The 23,826-nt window shown below is 34.9% G+C and overlaps 1 protein-coding gene across 2 annotated transcripts in view; it reads right to left on the minus strand.

Moving 5' to 3' along the window:
- The window catches only part of RALGAPA1 (Ral GTPase activating protein catalytic subunit alpha 1), a 253,276-nt gene that overhangs the window by 96,727 nt on the left and 132,723 nt on the right, over nt 1–23,826 (minus strand). For both annotated transcript variants that reach the window (XM_080808120.1, XM_080808119.1), the window contains 5 exons: nt 22,330–22,438; nt 20,998–21,108; nt 17,516–17,584; nt 6,433–6,567; nt 5,845–6,028 (listed from right to left, as the gene is read on the minus strand). In XM_080808120.1, the coding sequence (XP_080664246.1) occupies nt 5,845–6,028; nt 6,433–6,567; nt 17,516–17,584; nt 20,998–21,108; nt 22,330–22,438 (608 nt within the window). The remainder of the gene's footprint in view (nt 1–5,844; nt 6,029–6,432; nt 6,568–17,515; nt 17,585–20,997; nt 21,109–22,329; nt 22,439–23,826) is intronic.

Raw genomic sequence — 23,826 nt, forward strand, 5'->3', positions numbered from 1 at the left:
TTTAATTTTCTTCCATTATCAATTAAGTTTTGTGACTACATACATACATATGTATTTTTTTTCCAGTTTACTTAAGTTCCAATTATATTGAGTTGTTCTTCAATTATAAGTATGGCTAGTTCTGAAAATCAGCTATTCAACACTAGATAACACTAAATGATTAACCTTAATCCAATCCTACATTTTTAAGACCATATGCAAGCTAAGTAAAAAGATATGTCACTGGATGATGAGAAACAGAGGGGTGGCTTGAATCTAGTGTCTGCTTTCCCTTCCCTCATTATAACTTAGAATTTAATGAATGTTCACGCTGTTAGGGGCCTTACAGACAATCTAGCCAATATCTGTCATTTTGAACATGAGGACAAGTGAGTACAACAGTTAAGGGATTTTTTTGCCATAGAAGAACAAGCCTGGTCTTTTGCTTCCCAGTTCAGTGTTGTTTCCATCTTTACCACAACTCTAATTTTCATATTTTTCTCTCTTGTTAAAATGCCCCTTTCTTTTGGCAAAACACTGTGACATATGGAAACAATGAATTCAAAATTTATTTTTTCTTTGTATAGTAAATTCAAAATAGTATTATTTAGTATAAATTACTATATAAAAGGGTCAGATCAATTGAAAACCTCATTTAAATAAGACTAAGTCACATTTTTAAATGGTAATAAAAATCGTAATTAAAGACATTAAAATTCTGTTCTTTCATTTTCCTTCTTCTTTCGAGTGGTAAACTTAAATAGGTGATTTGTTCTAAGCAGTCAAATCTTTTTTGCAGAGCATTTCTGAAGAAGTGAAAGAATGTAATTTAATAGAAGCAGATCACAAAAGAGACAAATTCCTGACTTCATCTCTGGCTTGAGCTATGATCATGGACAAATCACATACAACACCTTTAACCCCACTTTTCTCTAAGAATAATACACATTTTTTATAAAGATGAATTGAAAACTCATATACAAAACTGGAAATAACAGAAGCAATATAAACCATTCAATTTTGAGAGCATTATAAGTAACACAGATTTTATGAGTTCCTTTTTCAAACTTACTTATAAATAAACTGCAAGAACGAGCCCAGCTCTTTCCCTAAAACAAACCTCTAAGCCCAGGTATCTGTCCATCCTATACAACTTCTTCTCAAAGGAAGCAACGGTGGGAATGCAGTTCAAATGAGCCTGTTCACAAATCTGTCATAATTATTAACACTGAGAATACTTAAAAAATACATTTACATTTTAAATGTAGGTAAAAGCATTTTCTTTCCTAAGCTGCTTCTCTAGATTCAGGATCTATATAAATATGAGAGGATAAAAATATCTCAACTTGACTGGCAATTTTATTTAGATTTTTTTTTTTTAGTTATAAAAACTATAGAACATATGTATCTCTCTCCTACATATCTATTTAGATATAAAAAAACATGAAATTCTCTAATTTAGATAGTCAAAATGAAATCCCAAATAACTAGCCTTGTGAGAAAATGCAACATGAAGATATCGATGCTTCTAAGGCTTTGTGTAACTAGCACTCATTTAAATAAGGCTATTCAGGGTTGTCTTTTCAGATTGTCAGATTAAACAAACCCTAGAGCATTTGCAGCAAACCCATAATTACAGATTATTATGGCATACAAAAGCAGAAAGACCTAAAAAGCTGCTGCAATTCATTGCACTGTAATAGAACATGCAGAGGAAGTTAATTTTGGCAAATGCTTTAAATATTAGCTTTGCATAATATGTATAGGTGAAACTATAATTAGGACAGAATGAATCCTTTGGAGCCTCCTTTCACTCTGACCCTGCAAATGATGACTTCTTGCTAATAAGACTACTGCCATTTGACAAAAAGCCAACTTTACTACCTTGCTTTATTATTAAGTAAATTTAATAATTACAGCTACTCCTGCCAATAGTTCTCAATTCAGACTTGTTCAATCCAATACTGAGCTTATTAGGGACACTCTATGTTTAGAAATCTTCGGCCAAAAAAGTACTTGAAGATGATGAAGCATGCCTTAAACAAGGGCACACTGATTAGTCACTTTGCCACATTGAAAAAACACAACAACACAGCATGTAGTCACTACAAACCACAGAATCACCTGCTGTTGGCTTACAGCTGTTCCTAAAAAGGTTCCCCATTTATCTTGTCTTTTTTATCTTTAAGAAAGCCCAAAGGGTACAACTTAATACATTTAGATAATAATACTCCAGAGAGTATTTGGTATCAATATAAAGTTCATCTATTTAAATCTTTACTTTTGTATCTTCTCCAGTGACTATTAATGGTGTACTGAATTTTGTCTGAAATATATTAAAACCTTTCTTTACATAAGTAAACTATTTATTTTACTGTTTAACAAGTACATTATAATGCCCTGAATCAAACTTTATCATTCTACCTTAAAAAAGCAACTAATCTTTTCATATAACTTTGTTTTTAAGTAAAATAAACACTCCCGTTTTACTATACCACAACTAAAGAAATAATATGTAAAGTTGCTTATACATCAATTATGGTCTAAATTATTTTGCTATACTATACTCCCCAGTATATCTCTACTATATCTGACCTAAAGTCTAAATCTTACATTCCTATTTCACTTGTATACAGCTGACCGTTGAACAATATGCAGGTTAGGATTGCTGACCGCCCCCATGCAACTGAAAATCCATGTTTAACTTCTGACTTCCTGAAACTTAACTATCAATAGCCTACTGTTGACAGGAAGCCTTTCGAATGGAATAGCAGGTGATTAGCACATATTTTGAATGTTATATATATTAATTACTGTATTCTTACAATGAAGTAAGCTAGAGAAAAGAAAATCATAAGAAAGAGAAAATATATTTATAATAAAAAACCAAACAAATAAAAAAAGAAAACCCCTGTTGGTCAGGTCAACTGCATTTGTGTTTTGGACAAACTCTTAGCAACTTGTCATCAACACCAAACCCTAGCCCTATTTCTTTGATGTGTAACTTTCCTATCTTCACTTGCGTTCTACATCACTAACTCATTATCATGGCCATATCTTAGGTATCTTAATCATTTATAACAATTCCACCTTTAAAAACCAAACTCCTCCTTAACAGCTTACTCTTTGACCATAATCTCCCAATCTAGTGATTTTTCCCATTCTGTTTTGTAGAGCCCTTGGAGAAGGCTCTTGGAGATGGACAGAAGAGAAGTCAGTAGGATCCCAGGCTTCCACCCTGCTGCAGCTCTGCTTTTAGAAGTTTTACAAACTGAGCTTCCTTGTGAAATTTATTTGAAGGAGTTCTACTGTTTAAAAACTCATTGTATTTTTTTAAAAAGATGATTTATTTATTTATTTGACAGACAGAGATCACAAGTAGGCAGAGAGGCAGGTGGTGGGGGAGGGGGGGTGTGAAGCAGGTTCCCTGCTGAGCAGAGAGCCCAATTTGGGGCTCAATCCCAGGACCCTGAGATCATGACCTGAGCTGAAGGCAGAGGCTTAACCCATTGAGCCACGCAGGCACTCCTAAAAACTCATTTTAAAACCACTTTCTTAACATACTGATGCTCTCCGTGATTATCAACCTCGGCTACAAATTAATCACCTGCAAAGCTTTAAAAACTTCTAGAGCTATCCCAAATCAAGATATCAAAATCTCTATGATGTGAACAGAGCAGCAGTAATTTAATGTGTGACCGAGGCTGAGAACCACTGTTTTTGTTTGTTTATTTGCTTGTTTTGTTTTGAGGGAGGGAGAGAGTGTGAGAGATGGAGAGAGAGCACAGAGGGAGAGGGAGAAGCAGACTCCCCACTGAGAAGGGAGGCTGATGGGGGGCTCAATCCCAGGACCCTGAGATTATGACCTGAGCTGAAGGCAGCCGGTTAACCGACTGAGCCACCCAGGTGTCCCTTGAGAATCACTGTTCTAGCATCTTATTACCACCATCTACTTTATGATTCACTGGAATCATAATCATTCATTCCATTTTCTCCTAACTTATTAGCCATTTCCAAGCATCAGTTCAATCCTCACTAAGCCTAGATTCCATGGCTAAATCATGCACCAATATTCTGAAAGCCATAGTTCTCGTGTTTTTCCACCACGTCCACCCTACTGAATGCTGACTGGTACAACCAAAACTTTGTAGTTTTCATTTTCTGTTGGACTCTCAGTAACTTCTGCCAATTCCTTTAATTTACTTCCATCTTCTTCTTATTTCTGGGTCAGAATAAGGACTAATATTAACACCTATACTTTCTAGCTCACTCTTAAGGAACTTCACTCTACTAATGATCCCCTTCCCACCTTCCTTCTCAGCTTATACTTAAAAGTTTAACTCTCTTCATCCTTAGAATTCCCTTATCCTTGAATCAACCTTTAGCTCACCACTGTCTTATCACTTTTCTTTATTACACAGTCAAGCTTCTTTAAAGAGTACTTTTGATAAATGGCTCCATTTCTTTAACCTACTCCTTGCTCCTCAATCCACAGCCATCCACTTCTCCCTCCCACTTCTCTGCTTAAATTAAAGCAGACATATTTTTCAGCCTTTCCGTATCTGACCTATCAACCTATTACTTAATACCAGTCCCCAGTCTTTTAAATATCTTTTTCGTGTCTTTATTTCTGAGAAGTTACTCTCTCCCAGTTTTCCTTCCTTTCCAACTCTTCTCAGAACACACACAAACACAAGCAGGCACGCGCGCACACACACACACACACTCCTAACAAAGACCTTTCTGCTATATTCGAAATCTGCACATACCAGAGACTGCCTCCTACTGGTCTTCATATGAATTACCAACAGGAATGCCAAACTTAACCATTTCCAACGCTGCCCTCCTCATTCTTCCTCTCAAACCTCTAACCTTTCTCATATTCTTGGTCTATTTGGGGAGAAATCTAACCAATTTAAGCCTTGAGCAATTCTTGTTTGGCCTATTGCAATAGCCTCATGATTGGTCTCTCTGCTCCTGGGTTAACTTCCCTTCAACCAATCTAACATACCAGAGATTAGCAAACTCTTTCTGTAAGGGGCCAGACAGTAAAAATTTTCAGTTTTACAGACTACATCATCTCCTTTGCAACTATACAACACTACTGTTGTTGCACAAACGCAGCCATCATGAATAGCATGGATATAAATAAAGCTTTATTTACAGAAACAGGGGCAGACATGGGCCATAATCTTCTAACTCCTATAAAATACTGTTTTCAAACTGCTCTTAATACTGAATTTATCATGTATATAACCTTCTTAAAACCCTTCAATAATTGCTGGGTTCCTCTGGGTTACTTCCATACCATAAATGTACTTTTACTTTTATGCTCATATTTAGACATTATTTATTTACATCTTTCCCTTATATCGGAAAGTAAACTCTCTGAATGTAGAAACAATGAGGCTTAAAAAAAATGTTACCGAGTTCACTACCTATCAAGAACTGTGCAAAGGGCTTTATATAAACTATCTTACTCAAAACAACCATGAGGGAATGAATATTATTCTCATTTTACAAATAAGGAAACAGAGCCACTCAGCTAGTAAATGGAGAGTCAAAACTCAGTACCACATCTGTTAAGCTCAAAAGCTAAATATGGTATTCCATTATATAAATTCTATGACATATAAAATAAAATATCAACAAGAACTTATCAGAATAACTTAACTAGAAGTATAAATGGAATGTCATCACATATAATCTTAGTCACTGTGTTTCTGAAGTTATTTCTTAAACTAAAAATGAACTTTGCTATAATACACATGATGAGGTAAACAACTACAAAGTAAGATATATTCGTCTCCATCTATTTTGAGAGAACCCAAGAAATAATATGGTCCTGAAGTGAATTCATTTTACCTTCTGTCACTGGCTGAAGTTTAGAAGATCGTTCTGAATCCGGAGAGTGCAGAGGTTCAGGCTCTTTTAGGCTTTCCAAATGCATAAAAGGATCATAATCTACAGATGCCAAATCAGAGAGGCTCATTGGAAAATATCTTGGATTGCTAAAACATTGAGCTCCATAAACACACCCATGTAACACCTGGAGGTATGAGGGAAAAACATAGTTTTCCTTTTCAGTAAAGAAAAATAAAATAAAAGGAGAAAAATGTCAACTGGTAATATAAGAGCTTGACAAAACTTCAAATATTTTAAAACTCAGTTCTTCGATCAAGGTAAAATTTAATACTTCTTAAAATGAAGAATGAATGAAATTTAACTAATGATTCTCACATTCAACAAAGATTTGACTCCTTTCAAATATCTGCAGTGAAACAACTGTCTTGCATGAAGAATTTTAATTATCCTTAGGTACTGTAAGATACATCTACATTCTCAGAAAACGCCTAGCTCTAAAAAAATAAAAATGTAATACTAAGAAGTGTGATTTCTTTTGGTTTTAAAAACTGTTGGTTACCAAGTAAACAATAAAGCAAACAAGTTGACCTTATAAATGCAATTGAGGACAGATTTTTCTATTTTATCATTTTCTGCTCCTGTAGCATGGACTGGTTGGAGCAGTGTCTTCAGAGGTAAGGCCATGATCCAGTCCAGAAGGCACAGAAGTAAGGACACCACCAACTGTAACAACAACAAAAAAAGGTAATTATTACTGTAAATTCATAAAATAAGACCTTAATATTCTCAACAGAAATTCACCAACTTATTTTTTGTCTTCCAAAATTTATTTCAGGAACTATGAACCCTAATTCTAACCATGAACATTTACTTAGATCTAACTGATTCTAAAATATATATAAGTATCATTGTGAGTTTCTTCCTTATATTTTAGAGCCATCACAATGAAACCTTAAACATAATAAAAACAGAACTGCCAAAATTACTTGAAAAATTACTATAAAAACACTGAGCTTAAATGAAGACATCAATTAGTAGACTATTTAAAACTGTTCAAAGAATGGAATTCAAATGAAAGGTTTGAGGTCATATATATTACAATCACTTCCACATTCCTTTTAAAGAACAAAAAGAACCAATAAAAACATCACAAAACTGGTATCCTCAGTATAACCAGAAAACAGAATATCTAAACTTCAAATTATCTGTAGGTATAAAGTACACAGCAAATCCCACAAGCTTTTTCCCATCCTCCCACTACAAACTTCCATGAAGAGCAAGGGGAGTTTGGGAAAAATTGTAAAAGAGAGAAAAGAACTGAGTACAAACCCAAAAACCAAGCCAGAAAGAAAAAGTTGCCCTAAGTGTGAGAATACCGAAAAAAATATATTGATAGATCGATACTGAGTGGTTAAAAAAAGGACTTAAAAGTACACACACAGGGAAGGTAATGCTTTGGGGGAGAAGAATGTTAAGAAGGAATAGGGAGACAGCCTGTGGAAATCATGTAGTAAAAAGAAAAAGCAAGAGAGAAATTAAGGATCTCACAAGACTTAAACTTTAAAAATTACGGATCTGCAGCACCTGCATGGCTCAGATGGTTAAGCATCTGCTTTCAGCAGATCCCAGGGTCCTGGGACTGACCCCCACATCCAGCTTCCATGTCAGCGGGGAGTCTGCTTCTCCCTCTCCCTCTGCCTCTCCCCTGCTTGTGTTCTCTGTCTCTGTCTCTCTCAAATAAATAAAATCTTAAAAAAAAAAAAAAGCTTAAAAAAATCGTGGACCTATAATTTCTCTCTTTAAAAAGCATCATCCAATAAATTGATGGTTTTTTAATTCCTTTCCTTAAAAACACAATGAACACACTATACTTCGTTGAACCACCAGAAGGAGCTGGAATCTTGTAATCCACCCGAAGCCACCAAACTTGCCCACAGAAATGAAGCAATTCTATCTCTATAAAATTATTATAGGGGCGCCTGGGTGGCTCAGTGGGTTAAAGCCTCTGCCTTCGGCTCAGGTCATGATCCCAGGGTCCTGGGATCAAGCCCCTCATCAGGCTCTCTGCTCCACAGGGAGCCTGCTTCCCCCTCCCCTCTCTCTGCCTGCCTCTCAGCCTACCTGTGATCTCTGTCTGTCAAATAAATAAATAAATAAATATTTTTAAAAAATTATTGTAAAAAGAAAACAAAAATGAGACTCTAAGCAATTCAGCTTATGAAACCCCCACCCAAAAAACCCTATTATGAAGCAGATGAAAACTACAACACAACAATTCTAATCTAAGTTATATATTATCAAACAGCATTTAGATATGGGGGACAAAGAAAACCCCACCTTAAATCAGAAATTAAAACTAAGAAAAAATAGACCAAGAAAGGAAGAACTGTTTCAAGTCAGGAAAGAAGTAAAAGGACAAAATTTAGAAATGAAGCCTAAATTATAAGGTGCCTAAGGAAGAATAAATTTGAAAAAAAAACAAAAACCAAATTTAACACAGGGCACTGAAGAACACTGGGATAACAACTGACAGAATAAAAATGAGATTTAAAGAAAGATAAAAAGCATCAGAGAGAAAATGACTGAAATAAATGATACGGAAAAAATGTCTAATTTACATATAATTAGGGTCTCTGAAATATACATGTTAAAAAGGTCATCCACCAGAAGCCAGGACAAACTGACCTGCAATAATCAACTCTACACATACCCTGATAAAACTTTCAAAGACTTCAGACATAAAGAAAAAGTATCTTAAGGGCCTCCTAGAGAAAAGATGAAATAATTTCAATGTATACAAAAATGAAAATAAAATGCAAAAAATAATGCACAAAACAAGGCAACATTGCTGGGGGGGACTTAACGTGAATGTGAACCTAAGGATTCTAAATCTAACCAAGATGTTTCTCAAATATCAGGGTCACAGAAAATGTTTTAAATATACAAGCACTCAGGGAATTGTGTATTCCTGAGACTATCTTGATGAATAAAGATGAATTTCATCTAACCAAGTAGTTGACTGAGAAACTTCAGCAAAAAGAATGATGAGTATCTGATATATTTGGTTACAGAGCTAAGATTAAAAAAATAAAGATAGAAATGAGCACAGAAGAATCATTTATTATATGACATATGCTATATGTTACATGTAGAAATAAAGTAACCAAAAATAGAGGCAACAAGAGAGGAAAAATAAGCTCATTTATTAATGTATAGGCAATAGATAGGAGATAAAGGATACCATTAAATAATCACAAACCACATAGAAGGTGTTTTAAAAAGTAAGAGCTTAATTAAGAAAGCAAGGGAATAAAGACATTTTAAAAAGGTATACACAGAAAAGTAACCAAAAGAACAAAGTATAAAATTTCCTGAATACCAAAAGAAACTTAAAAAATAAAAGAACAAAGGAAATATGTCATGTAGAAAAAGAAACTCAGAAAATGCAATATGCTAATTAAAATTAAGCCAAAAAGCATTAATGTTGAAAGTTGCAATTCAAGATGAAGCTAAAACATTTATGAGGGGCACCTGGGTGGCTCAGTGGGTTAAAGCCTCTGCCTTCAGCTTAAGTCATGATCCCAGGGTCCTGGGATCGAGCCCCACGTCAGGCTCTCTGCTCAGCAGGGAGCCTGCTTCCTCCTCTCTCTCTGCCTGCCTCTTTGCCTACTTGTGATCTCTGTCAAATAGATAAACAAAATCTTAAAAAAATTTTTATGAATATCTATGTGTCAAATAATATAGTGACTATCTTTATAAAGCAAAAACTATAAAAGGTTCAAGGAAATTCAGAAACATTAAGGAGACTTCAATATACCACTCTCAGTATAAGACAGATCAAGTGGATAAAACACAAGCATACTTCATTTTATTGTGCTTCACTTTACAGATACTGCATTTTTTATAAATTGAAGGTCTGTAGCAATCCTATGTTGAGCAAGCCCATGAGCACCATTTTCTGACTGCATTTGTTCATTTGATGTCTCTGTGTCATATTTTGGGAATTCTCACAATATTTCTAACTTTTTTATTATTACTATATTTGTTGGGTGATCTGTGATATTTATATTGTAGTTGTTTGGGGGTGCCACAAACCATGTTCATATCAGACAGCAAACTTACTCAGTAAACACTGTGCTCTGACTGCTCCACTAACCAGCCATTCCCCCATCCCTCTTCTCTCTCCTCAGGCCTCCCTATTCCTTGAGACACAACAATACTGAAATTAGGCCAATTAATAATCCTACAATGGCCTCTAAAGTGTCCAAGTGAAAGGAAGAATCACATGACTCTCACTTTAATCAAAAGCTAGAAATTAAGTCTAGGCATGTTGGGGAAGGCATGTTGAAAGTCAAGACAGGCTGAAAACTAGGGTTTTTTGCGCCAAACAGCCAAGCTGTGAATACAAAGGAAAAGTTTTGAAGGAAAGTAAAAGTGCTACCCCAGTAAACACATGAATGTTAATAAGAAAGCAATATAGCTGTATTGCTGACATAGAGAAAGTTTTATGGTCTGGATGGAAGATCAGAGAAGCTGCAAAATTCCCCTAAGTCAAAAAGCCTAATCCAGAGGAAGGCCCTAATTCTCTTAAATTCTGTGAAGGCTGAGAGAGGTGAGGAAACTACAGAAGAGAAGTCTGAAGCTAGAAGAGACTGAATTGTGAGGTTTAAGGAAAGAAACCATCTCCGTAACATACAGGTACAAGGTGAAGTAGCAAATGCTGATAAAAAGGCTGCAGCAAGTTATCCAGAAGATTAGCTACACTAAACGAGAGATTTTCAACATAAACAAAACAGCCTTCTATTTGAAAATGCCATCTAGGACTTTCATAGCTAGAGAGAAGTCAAAGTCTGGCTTTAAAGCTTCAACGGACAGGCTGCCTCTTTCAGTAGAGGCTAATGCAGCTAGTGACTTTAGTTGAAGCCAGTGTTCGTTTACCATTCCAAAAATCCTCTGGCCCTTGAGAATTATGCTACAGACAAACTATAAGAGACTCTTAATCTCACAGAACAAACTGAGGGTTGCTAGGGGGAGAGGGGTATGGAGAGGGTGGTTGGGTTGTGGACACTGGGGAGAGTATGTGATACGGTGAGGGCTGTGAAGTGTGTAAGCCTGACGATTCACAGACCTGTACCCCTGGGCAAATACTACATTATATGTTAATAAAAATAATAAAAAAAGATTTAGAAAAAGAATTATGCTACATCTATTATGCCTGTGCTTTATACATGGATGGTTTACTCAGTATTTTAAGTCCAAGAGCTCTGATGGAGATGCACAATGAGAATAATGTTGTTTTCATGCCTGCTAACACAACATCCATTCTGTAGCCCATGGATTAAGGAGAAATTTTTATTTCAAGTCTTCTTGCAAAAGAAATACATTTCATAAGACTACAGCTGCCACAGACAGTGATTCGTCTGAAGGATCTAAAGTGAACTGAAAACCTTCTGGAAAGGATTCACCACTCTAGATGTCATAAAAAAACATTTATGGTTCATGGGAAAAGGTAAAAAATATCAACATTAATGGGAGTTTGGAAAAGTGATTCTAAACCTCACGGGATGACATTGAGGAGCTGAAGATTTCAGCGGAGGAAGCAGAATTGGTAGAATTACCAAGAGAACTAGAATTGGAGCCTGCAGATATGACTGAATTGCTACAAGCTCATGATCAAACTTTAATGAGTAAGAAATTCCTGCTTATGAACAAGCAAAGCAAGTGGCTCCTTGAGATGAAATCTTCTCCTAAAGATGCCGTGAAGACTGTTGAAATTACAACAAAGGATTCAGAATACTACATAAATGTAGTTGATAAAGTGTTTGAAAGGACTTACTCCAACTCTGAAAGAAGTTCTATACTATGGGTAAAATGCTATCAAACAGCATTGCACGCTACAGAGAAATTGTGGGAGAAAGAGTCAATCAATGTGGCAAACTTCATTGTTGACTTATGTTCAGAAATTGCCACTGCCACCCCAACCTGCAGTAATCACCCTGATCAGCCATCAACACTAAGCCAGGACTCTCCACCAGCAAAAGACTACAATTCACTGAAAGCTAAGATCATGGTTAGCATATTTTTAACAATAAGGTTGGATTTTTTTTAAAGATTTATTTATTTATTTGACAGATAGAGATCACAAGTAGGCATAGAGAGAGAGAGGAGGAAGCAGGCTTCCCGCTGAGCAGAGAGTCCGATGTGGGGCTCGATCTCAGGACCCTGAGATCATGACCTGAGCTGAAGGCAGAGGCTTTAACCCACTGAGCCACCCAGGCGCCCCAACAATAAGGTATTTTTAAATTAAAGTTTATACACTGTTTTTTGGGACATATTGCTACTGCACACTTAAGAGATTAAGGTGCAGTTTAAACGTAACTTTAATATGCACTGAGAAACCAAAAAATTCATTTGGCTTGCTTTACTGAGTTATTCACTCTACTGTGGTAGTCTAAAACCAAAACCAAGTACTTCCAAGGTATGCCTATATAACCCATAAGAAAAAAAGTCATTTGAGATCTTCAATAATACTTAACAGTATTAAAGAGATCTTGTCAGTAAGAGTCTGAAAACTGATAGTACAGAATCTGAAGAAACAGAACCAAGTAATTTCATAAATTGATTATTCTCTAAAGGGCAAAAGAGAACTTTTTAATCTGGTTATCCCCTTGGAAAAACAACAAAAATTGTATCTCTGTCTCAAAACATACAGAATAAACTTCAAATGGGTGAGGGATAAAAATATTAAAAAAATGAAACCACACAAGTATTAGAAGAATCCTCTTTATCTAGGGTACAGAGAAAGGCTTTCTATCTATGATTGATAATTCAGACACAACGAAAAATAAACTGACTACATAAAAACTAATTTTTTCCTTGATCCCCCCACAAGAAACAATAAAAAAGTACACCATAAACAAAAGCAAAAGACAAATGGGGAGGGGGAAAGAAAATATCTGTAACATATATCACAGTTAAGAGCTAAAATCCCTAGTACATAAAACTTGAGGGGAAAATACTAAAACCTGACAGAAAATGTAAGATATAAATAGATGGGGCGCCTGGCTGGCTCAAATGGTGGAGAATGCGACTAATGATCTTGGGGTTGTGAGTTTAAGCCCCTTGCTGGGTATAGCGATTACACATATTAAATAAATTTTTTTTTTAAAGGAAGAGGAAATGAATAGATGATTCACAAAAATAAAAATTAGGGATAAAAATAGTAAATGGGATATTCAACCTCACTTATTAAAAGAGCAAGGTAAATGAAAAGTACAGTGAGATTGTTCCCCCCACACATTGGCAAAAATTTCCAAATAAGACACACTGTGTGGTTAAGACTCTGGGCAAACACACTCACAGTTTGCTTCTGGGAATGCCAATATTTAACAAAATTACCTATCTGTTTACCTTCTGACCCAGCAATTCCACTTCTAGAAATATACCTTGAAGACACATTCCAATTATGTAAAAATATACAGGCACATAGTTAGTCACTGAAGCATTCTTTGCAATTGCGAAATTCTGAAAAAACCCTATTCATTCACACATAGGACAGTGAGTTGAATAAACTACAGTACATTCACACAATGGAGAAATAATCCTATATACTTATATAGGAAGATCTTTATGAAGTATTGTGAATTTCTAAGATATCCTATAAATTAAAAAAACCAAAGCACCAAAGAATATCTAAAATATGACTCTTAACAAGAAGAAAACAAATTATAAATGTTAACTGCTCACTTGTGCAGAAATAAAGAATGGATAAAGCATAAACTAAAAAAACCTGAGAACAACAGGGAGAAAACACTAAAATTTAGGAAAGCAAACTGAAAAAATAACCTGAACTATATTTCAAATGAAGTCTATAACCACAATGAAGTGAGGCTAAGTGGAGGGAGAAGTAACCTAAATAACTTTTAAACAGAGCTTTTGAACTATATACTCTCTTGGTAACTATATACAGGCATAAATATATTCTGAAACTGCCTTTATTTTTCTAAAACTGCACAAAGAAGTAAATACATTGTGGATAACTGTGTATGGGAGCTAGGTTCTCATTATTGGGGCAGTTAGTTACAAATAAGTAAAAGGGGAGGACAGACTGAACCTTGTGGTGTTGGACTAGAATCAGAGGTGTCAAGGCAAACTCATGGTGTTTCAATACACACACACATAAAATACATACTATATATTTGTGTGTATACATATTTATTTTTTAGCTCTATCTGTTGGGAGGGACTTCAAAAAAAAAAAAAAACAACCCACAACCCAATGACCATGTAAACAGCTAGTTCCTAGATCTTTATTTCCACTCAATGGAACCAACATTCCTTGGGGAAATAGCTAATTCCAGTATTGGGTCAGGGAAAATACAAGATGAGTAAAAAATTCTGTGGCAACAGAATTTAAGGATATGATGAAAGAACAATGAGGAGGATATGACAAAAAGGACAAAGAAGACAATTTAAAGGGCATTCCCACTGGCTAAAATCTGGAACATTTTGAGCTTTGAAATAAATAATGATAGTAAAAAACTAAGGAATACAATCCACTGCATAAAGAAAGAATCATGATCCCACTGTGGTAAAATGAATAGGGGATAAGAGAAAGCTCTTCCTTATCACCGAAAACTAATGAATGTAAACATAATGACAGAATTAGGAAATCACCATTTGGAACTATCATAACAACATTTAATTCTGGTAAGAGTTATCAATGGCTAGCAAAACTACTTAGTAAAGGTTTAAGAAATAATAGGATATTTATACAGTCTCAAACTGTCTTCCTATAAGATACTTATATAATTGGAAACATATTCCAATTATATATTATATATTCCAATTATATAAGTCTCAGCCAGGCTGAGACTATACAGCTTCTTGGCTCAAGCTCTTAGCTGTCCCTCAAACCTCCATGACTGTCCAAGCTGTGTCCTAAAAGGGTGGGAAATGCCAATATACCGATTTAGGCTCCTGAAGGACTACTAATCACCTACCCCTTCAGCTCCCAGATCCAGGCTAACTGGAAAGCTTTCAGGAACAGCTGGTCAAGTTGCGATACTAGCTATACAGTCTAACTCCTAACAGAGAAATTGAGAGCTGGCTATTTTTGCTTACTCATTCTGTGCTAAGCCAAAAGAAACAGTTGCTGGGAGTGCTGGTGCAAATAGAACCACCTCTGTTTTGTGTGTTTCTAGAGAATTCATGAATGCCAAGTTCTGTCTGCTCCCAGAATGAGGTGATTTGGGAGCCACTCATTTAGTGTCAACAAGCTCCTTCTAGGGAAAAGCTGGAGACCTGGAGCCAGCCAGAGGGAGAGTACAGGGGAACTGCCCACTGGTTCTAATGGGCTTCCAGGAGGACTGCAGTCAGCACCTGGATGAAGGCTGATTAGAAGCTAGACCCTCAAGCAGCAGTTGGGAAAATATGCATTCAAATTCTTTATAGGGAAAGAATGCCTCTTCCCCCTGCGCTGAAACCCGGGGGAATATGGATAGCACATGCTCACACTCTTAACGAGTGCTCCTTTATTTCCTATACTTCTGGGGGACTCGTGAATATAAGCCCTCTTCAGAGCCAAGTGATTTAGAAGCCCATCCCTGGGGTGGCAGACTTAAAAGTTGGGGTGCTAGATGTGTGGTCTAAACCCTTCTCTCCTCAGAGAGACCCCAGCAGTTGGGGGTTCTCTCCAGGTTGTGCCAACAGTGGGGTTTATCGCAAGAATGTACCTCAATGTTTCCTACTTTTTTTTTTTTTAATGTTTCCTACATATTTTGATGCGGGTATTTTCTCAGTTAGCCAATGTGTAGGATCTTTCAACTAGTTTCTGGATTTCTCTCAAAGAGAATTGCTCCATGTGTAGCTGCATCTTCTGTGCATCCACAGGAGGAAGAAAATTCAGGAGCCTCCTGTGTCTCTATCTTCTATTTTGGTGAGCCCCTGCTCTTTTATTCTTCAAGGTGTTCTACTTTGCTAATAACTCTTCTTACTCTGTAACTTCTCCTTAAGTAAGCATATATATTCCCATAGTTTAATACTACTCATGTGTTGACGATACCAGTAATTTTGTTTCTAGCTTCAAATTTACTACTTTAGGTATACAGAGTTGCTTTGCTGGTGGTTTTACTAGGCAATATTCCTTACATGCAACACAATGAAAACTGAAATTCATCCTTCTCCAACAACTCTGCTTTTTTGAGATTTCAACACCGTATGATTAAGAGATGGTGACACAGATATGGAGAATAGAATGCAAGATTGGGATGTGAAAATGGAAAGGAATAAAATAATTTTCAGAGGAAATGAACAGAATCTAGAGCAGCCTTGATTAACAGAACTTTGTGAAATGATGGAAATAGTATATATTGTCCATGGGGCTATTAGGCCCTTGAAATGTGGTTAGCGCAAATAAGCGAATTAAAATTTTAAATAAACTTTTAATTTACCTTTATTTAAATTTAAAGTCACATGTAGTTAGTAGCCACTATCCTGGGCAGCACAGTTCTAGAGTCTCATAACATGTTATGTACAATGCCTAAATAAAAAACTAAGACATACGCACAAACAGGAAAATGGAATCCATAGTCAAGAGGAAAAGATTTCAATAGATATAAACATGGCAATAACCCAGATATTGAATTTAGCAGAATTTAAAGTCATTACTTTAAAATAATTATGATAAATATATTAAAAATCTAAAAGAGAAGACAGATATAATTGATGAAGAAATGTAGATTTCAGGAAAGCTATGGAAACTATTAAAAGAGACCAAATGGAAACTTTAGATTGACAAATACAGTATCTGAAATAGTTAAAGGAGTCTCACAATGAATTTACTGAGGTAAACGCAATCCTGTAGAACTTTTTGTGGCCAGAGGGTATGCCTTCTTCTATGTGCCATAACTCTATTACAAGTACTCTCCTTAATGGAAATTTCTTTATTTTCTATCAGTAACAGCTATATAAAGATATATAGTTAGCTTCGAAGAGTTGATGAATTCCTCATAATTACTAATTTTCAGGCATAAACATGACCATAATTTGGCAGGATAAAGAGAAATAAACAAAATATCCTCCAAGGTTGCTCACAATCCTGAGATTCAAAGACTTTACAAATGACCATGATTAACTTGAAATTTGAACTAAAATACAATTTAGTTACTCTTAAATAATGTAAAGATATATTTCATAAGTCAATCAGAGAAAGACAAGTATTGTATGATCTCACTGATATGAGGAATTTGAGAAGAGGGGAAAATGAAACAAAACAAAACCAGAGAGAGAGACAAACCTTAAGAGACTCTTAATCTCAGGAAACAGAGGATTGCTGGGGGCTTGGGGAGTGGGAGAGATAGGGTAGCTGGGTGATGGACACTGGGGAGGGTATGTGGTATGGTGAGTGCTGTGAATTGTGTAAGACTGATGAATCACAGACCTGTACCCCTGAAACAAATAATAGATTACATGTTAATTTAAAAAAGATTTTATAATTTGGGGTTTAACATTTTTTAAAAAATAATAAATTTTAAAAGATATATTTCTCATTATAGCAATTTTTAAGCACAAGATGAATTAATATTTACCATGTAACTATATATATCTTTGCAATTTTAAAACATAAATATTTTACTAAACATGTATCAAATATCAAACAAAATTTAAATTACCCTTTTATCCATTTCATAAGATGAAGCTTCCGTACTTGGCAAAAGATGGGTAATGGTGGCTATTAGGATCTGTCAGCAAAGAAAAAAAAGTTCAAAATAGGTTAAATAATGATGCATCCTAAAACTTAAATGTTAATGGTGAAGTGATAAAAAAAATCTACTGATGAAAGTTTAACCACATTTTAAAATCCTAAATATATTAACATTGTTACTTCAAAGTAATTTTTAATAGTAAGTTTTTCAAGTATTCTTAACTATCAGTCATTTATAATCCTCATATGTATGGAACCAAAATCATATAAAGTCTGTCCACTATAAATGGATTTTTTACAAATTCAACTCATGAATCAATATATTTAAGGAGACAAATATGTTCATAGAAAAATGAGAGTATACAGATGAGCAAAACAATTTATAAAAATCATCTGCAATTCTATCACTCAAGAAATCTATTTTACTCAACAAATTAGTTACAGAAGGAATGTACTTCAAGATAATAAAGGCCATTGACAAACCAACAGCTAACATCATACTCAATGGCAAAAAGTTAAAAGCTTTTCCTCTAAGGTCAGGAGCAAGACAAGGATGCCCACAATTGCCATTTCTATTCAGCATAATACCTGAAGTCCTACCATAGCAATTAGGGAAGAAAAAGAATTAAAAGACATCCAAATCTGAAAAGAAGAAGTAAAATTATTTGTTTGCAGATGACATCATCTCATACTTAGGAAACCTTAAACATTTCACCAAAAAGTGTCAGAATTAATAAATGAATTCAGTCAAGTTTCAGGATTAAAAATTAATATACAAAAATCAGTTGCATTTCTATGTACTACCAATGACCCGTCAGAAAAAGAAATTAAGAAAGATATCCCATTTGCAGTAGCATTAAAATCAATGAAATACTTAGGAATAAATATAAACATGGAGGTAAAAGATCCATACATTGCAAACTATTAAAACACAGATGAATGAAATTGAAGACAAAAATAAATGGAAAGATATTCCATGTTATAGATGGGAAGAATATTGTTTGATTGTTCATACTACCCATAGTGATCTAGAGTGTCAATGTAATTTCTATTAAAATTTTAATGGCATTTTTCTCAGAAAAAGAAAAAACTATCCTGAATTTTGTATGGTACCATAGAAAACCCCAAAGAACCTACAATCTTGAGGAACAACAAAACTAGAGGCATCATACTTCCTGATTTCTAGCTTCATTATAAAGCTACAGTAATCACAACACAGTACTAACAGTAAGGCACTGACATAAAAACAGGCACATTGATCAGCGAACCAGAATAGAGAGCCTAAAACCTAAACCCACACATTTACAGTCAACTAATCTTTGATAAGAGCACCAAGAATGTACAATAGTAAAAGGACAATATCTTTAATAAATAGGTTAAGAAAACTGGATATCCACATGCAGAAGAATGAAACTGGACCCCTGTTTCACGCCATTGACAAAAATTAACTTGAAATGAATCAAAGACTTAAATTTAAGACCTGAAACCATAAAACTCCTAGAGGAAAGCATAGGAAAAATATTCTTGATACTGGTCTTGGCACTGATTTTTTAGATAAGACACCAAAAACAGATAGCAGAAGCTCAAATAAATACGTGAGACCACATCAAACTAAAGAGCATCTGCACAGCAAAGGAAGCAATAAATTGAAAAGGAATGGGAGAAAGTATTTAAAAACCATGTAATTGGATAAGGGGTTAATACATAAAATATATGAAGAACTCAAACTCAATAGCAAAAAAGCAAATAATCCAATTTATAACAGGCAAAGGACCTGAATAAACATTTTTCTAAGGAAGATATTCAAATGGTTAATAGGTATATGAAAAAGTGCTCAACATCACTAATCATGAGGAAAATACAAATCAAAACCACAATGAGATATCACCTTACATCTGTTAGAATGGCTATTATCAAAAAGACAAGAGGTAACAGATGTTGGCAAGGAGGTAGAGAAAAGAAAACTGATATACACCTTGGTGGGAATGTGAACTGCTACAGCCTTTATGGAAAACAGTATGGAGGTTCCTCAAAATATTACAAATAGAACTACCATATGATCAAAAATGAAACAAAACAAACAAAAAAAAAAACCCTACCATAATGATCCAGCAATCCTGCTTCTAGGTATATATCTGAAGGAAATCAAATCAGTATCTCTGCACACCATGTTCACTGCAGCATTATTCACAATAGCAAAGATACAGAAACAATGTAAATGTCCTTCAATGAATAAATGAATTTTAAAAAATATGTGTGTATATACACACAATGGAATATTATTATTCAGCCATAAAAGAGAAATCCTGCCATTTGTGACAACATGGATGAACCTGAAGGGCATTACTATAAGAGAAATAAGCCAGACAGAGAAAGGCAAGTATTATATGTAACAAACTTGTATGTGGAATCTTAAAAAAAAACAAACAACAAAAAAAAAAGAATGCTGCTTTCATAGAAACAGAATAGAATAGTGGTGGCCAGGGGCTAGGAGGAGAAGAGGGAAATGGTGAGCTATAGGTCAAAAGGTATACATTTTAAGTTATAACAACAGTAAGTTCTAAGGATCTAATGTAAAGCATGGTAACTATAGTTAATCATTTACTGAATATCTGGAAGTTGCTAAGAGCAGAGCTTAAGCATTCTCACCATAAACAAACGAACAAACAGTTAACTATGTGAGGTAATGAATGTGTTAATTATCTTGTCCTTGGTAATCATTCCACAATTATCAAATCATAATGTTCTACATTTTAAATACATACAACATTTGTCAACTATTTCTCAATAAAGGTGGGGGGGAAAATAAGGAAATCCACTCTCAGGGTGCCTGGCTGGCTCAGCTGGTAGAACATGTGACTTTTTCTTTTTTTAAGATTTTATTCATTTATTTGACAGACAGAGATCACAAGTAGGTAGAGATGCAGGCAGAGAGACAGGGGTAAGCAACCTCCCCACCAAGCAGAGAGCCTGATGCGGGACTCAATTCCAGGACCCTGAGTTAATGACCTGAGCCAAAGGCAGAGGCTTTAACCCACTGAGTCATTCCAGGCGCCCAGAACAGACTCTCAACCTTGGGGTTGTGAGTTTCAAGCCCCATTCTTACTTAAAAAAAAAGAGAGAGAGAGAGAAAAATAAAAAGAAATCTACTCTTGTCTTTCCAGACATTTCTGTGTGTGTGTGTGTGTGTGTAGGTAAATATATGCTTTTAAAAAAAAGCTATTTTATAATGTGGCTTTTTAAATAAACATATACTCTGAATAGTATATGAATAAATTTGATACAAAAATATGAAATAATAAAAATTTAAAAAGAAGGCAAAATATGCACATATTATGTTATTTGCTCTCAAAAATGTCTATCTCATTATACTTTTTTATGTACATGTTAAAATATATAGGAGTAGATTTATTATATTTAACAGGGTCATAATAAATGAGAAATACTTACTTGAATAATTTTCAAGGGAGAATCAGGCTGGTAAATCTGAAGTCTAGGTACGTAATGAACCAGCATGTGAAGCATGTTACAAGCTACATGGGCTACTGTTTTATTAGTAAACTGTAAAAACAACAACAAAATATTCATTAATGCATTAGCTGCTGAAAAATTTTAAATTTCATACATGTTTCTTTTTGCGATTTTATGTTTATTAAAATATTAAGATAAATACACAGCTGCAAAACAAAAATTCACAACACATCCTAAAACACAATTAACTTTATTTTTAATTTTGAATGTCTGTCCCCATTAAAGTTTTTTTTTCTTTAGTCTTCTCTTACCTGGATTTCTGCAATAGCCCATAAACTGCTAATTTCCTTATCAATCATTTCCCCATTCCAATCTACTTACTTTCAAATTAATCTAAAGAACTGCACTGATGCTGACATTCTCTATGCTTAAAGCTCTTGGATGACTCCTCAGTGGCATAAATTCAAACTTGTTATGTTTAACTCTCTATGACCAAATCTCCCCCACTCCCCCACATCTCCTCTTTCCAAAGTCTTCTCTATTACTTAAGTCAAAGTGATCTCAGCTTCCTCTGACCTCAATTAGCATGTTATATGCACCCACTCATTTGGTTGTCTCAGCTTTCTGTTTTATTACTCTCATTTTAATCCTTTTCTGCCTCATATTATTAATCTCTTGAATCTAGTGTATACAATTGTATTTTATTCAGAGTGGTATCCCTCACTCTGACTAGCAAACCACCTCAAACATAGTATATACTCAGAAATATTTGTCAAGTAATATTTGTATGTTTTATGTTTAGAAGTCTATATAGATATTGCATTACAGTTTTAAGACAAAAATATCATGCATACTTTCACAAGCAAAAAATTTACTCAGTCAGATTCTCCAAGTAATTAGGTTATTATTTTTTTAACAAATCTTACTCTGGTTACAAAGGGAGCATTTAATTTGAATAATAAAGCTAAAACACTTAACAGCTCAAGAATTCAGAAGTATTAAGGATTAAAGAGTAGGTTACAAAAATATTGATTAGGAAAAAATAACCCTATATATGTTGTTAAGTGACATAAAAAGTTGAAATAAAACAGTTTATCACTAGGATATCCTAAGTTCAAGAGAAGGACCACTCTGAAGGAAAAAGTCAGGATCAAAGAAATAATGTAATATAAAATTAATGAACACATTTCTTATATGTTTTATTCTATAAGGACACAATATATAATTGACATTTGGAGAAAAATAGTCCTGCATTCTATACTATATTAATATATTCCATATATATTGGGATAGGTCTTTTTTTTTTTTTACCTTTAAGGAAACACAAATTACATTCAGAGCTTCCTTGATTTGAGGATGATGAGACTCATGGACTAGTTCTTCACAAATCCAAATACCTAAACTGCACAATGCTACACATCTGCGAAAAGGGCAACCAACAACGATATAAATAGAAGGAGATGAGCCATTAAATGAAATGAAACCACCACCAAAAGCACCACTATAACCAAAATACCCACAACCAACCAATCTAGAATGAACATGCACTGCTTAAGTGAATCAATCAATTTGTTACTCTGTACATTAGCTCTTTTTAACCAAGGATAAGTAGAAGGAAAGCAAATGACCCCAACTTAATGCCTGATTTTCAATCATAATTTACTACCAAGCCCACAGGTGGGATAACACACAGGACCTTTGTAACAAACACATATTAATAAACTGATATTGCCATAAAGCTTCCCAAATATGTAACCTGCTTTCAAAAAAAGAAAGTGATTTTACTGACAGCACAAAATGAACTTAAACAAAAAAAATGAAGCTGATGGGATAAGCCAAATATTACTTTCTTTCTTTTCCTTCCTTCCTTCTTTTTTTGTTTTTGTTTTAAGAGAAGAGGGGAAGCGCAGTGGAGAGGGAGACAGAGAATCTTAAGCAGGTTCCATGCCCAGTACAGAGCCTGAGCAGGCGCTCAATCTTGCAACCCTGAGATCATGACCTGAGCCAAAATCAAGCGTTGGATACTTAACTGACTGAGCCACCCAGGTGCCCCTAAATATTATTTTCATAATTCTTAAATTTAACACAGCTAGCTACAAATTTGTTGTAAAATAAACTGGCAATACAAATAAAATTCATATACTTTATAAAGGGTTTCCAACAGGAACAGAACTTGTAGAATTTTTTCTATTCCTTAACATCTTGTGAAACTTCATTTCCCTATTTCAACTGAGTTTCAGCTTGAAGGGAGTTACTTGATAATCAGAATCAGTAAAAATTTCATTAGTGTATTCATGTATAAGCTTCTAATGAAGTACATACTGGTTCCCTCAACTCCTAAAAAAGTCAACTCCTTCTACTATCATGGTATACTTGGCATGCCCTGATACTAACATTCTTAAATTAAATTTTGTAGAATGTTAAATTTCAGAATAATTCAATGCAGGAATATCTTTCTTCCTGAACACAGCAGATGAGAAATTCTTTCTTAATGCTAATAAATTATTTACTATTAAAACTACCGGAGGGGGAGGGGGGCACCTGGGTGGCTCAGTGGGTTAAAGCCTCTGCCTTCGGCTCGGGTCATGATCCCAGGGTCCTGGGATCGAGCCCCGCATCGGGCTCTCTCCTCCACGAGGAGCCTGCTTCCCTTCTTCTCTCTCTTTGTATGCCTCTCTGCCTGCTTGTGATCTCTATCAAATAAATAAATAAAATCTTTAAAAAAAAACAAAAAAAAAACTACCAGGGGGGCCTGGGTGGCTTAGTCGGTTAAGCACCTCTCTTCAGCTCAGGTCATGATCTGGAGGT

Source organism: Martes martes, assembly GCF_963455335.1.
Source record: "Martes martes genome assembly, chromosome: 7".
NCBI lineage: Eukaryota > Metazoa > Chordata > Mammalia > Carnivora > Mustelidae > Martes > Martes martes.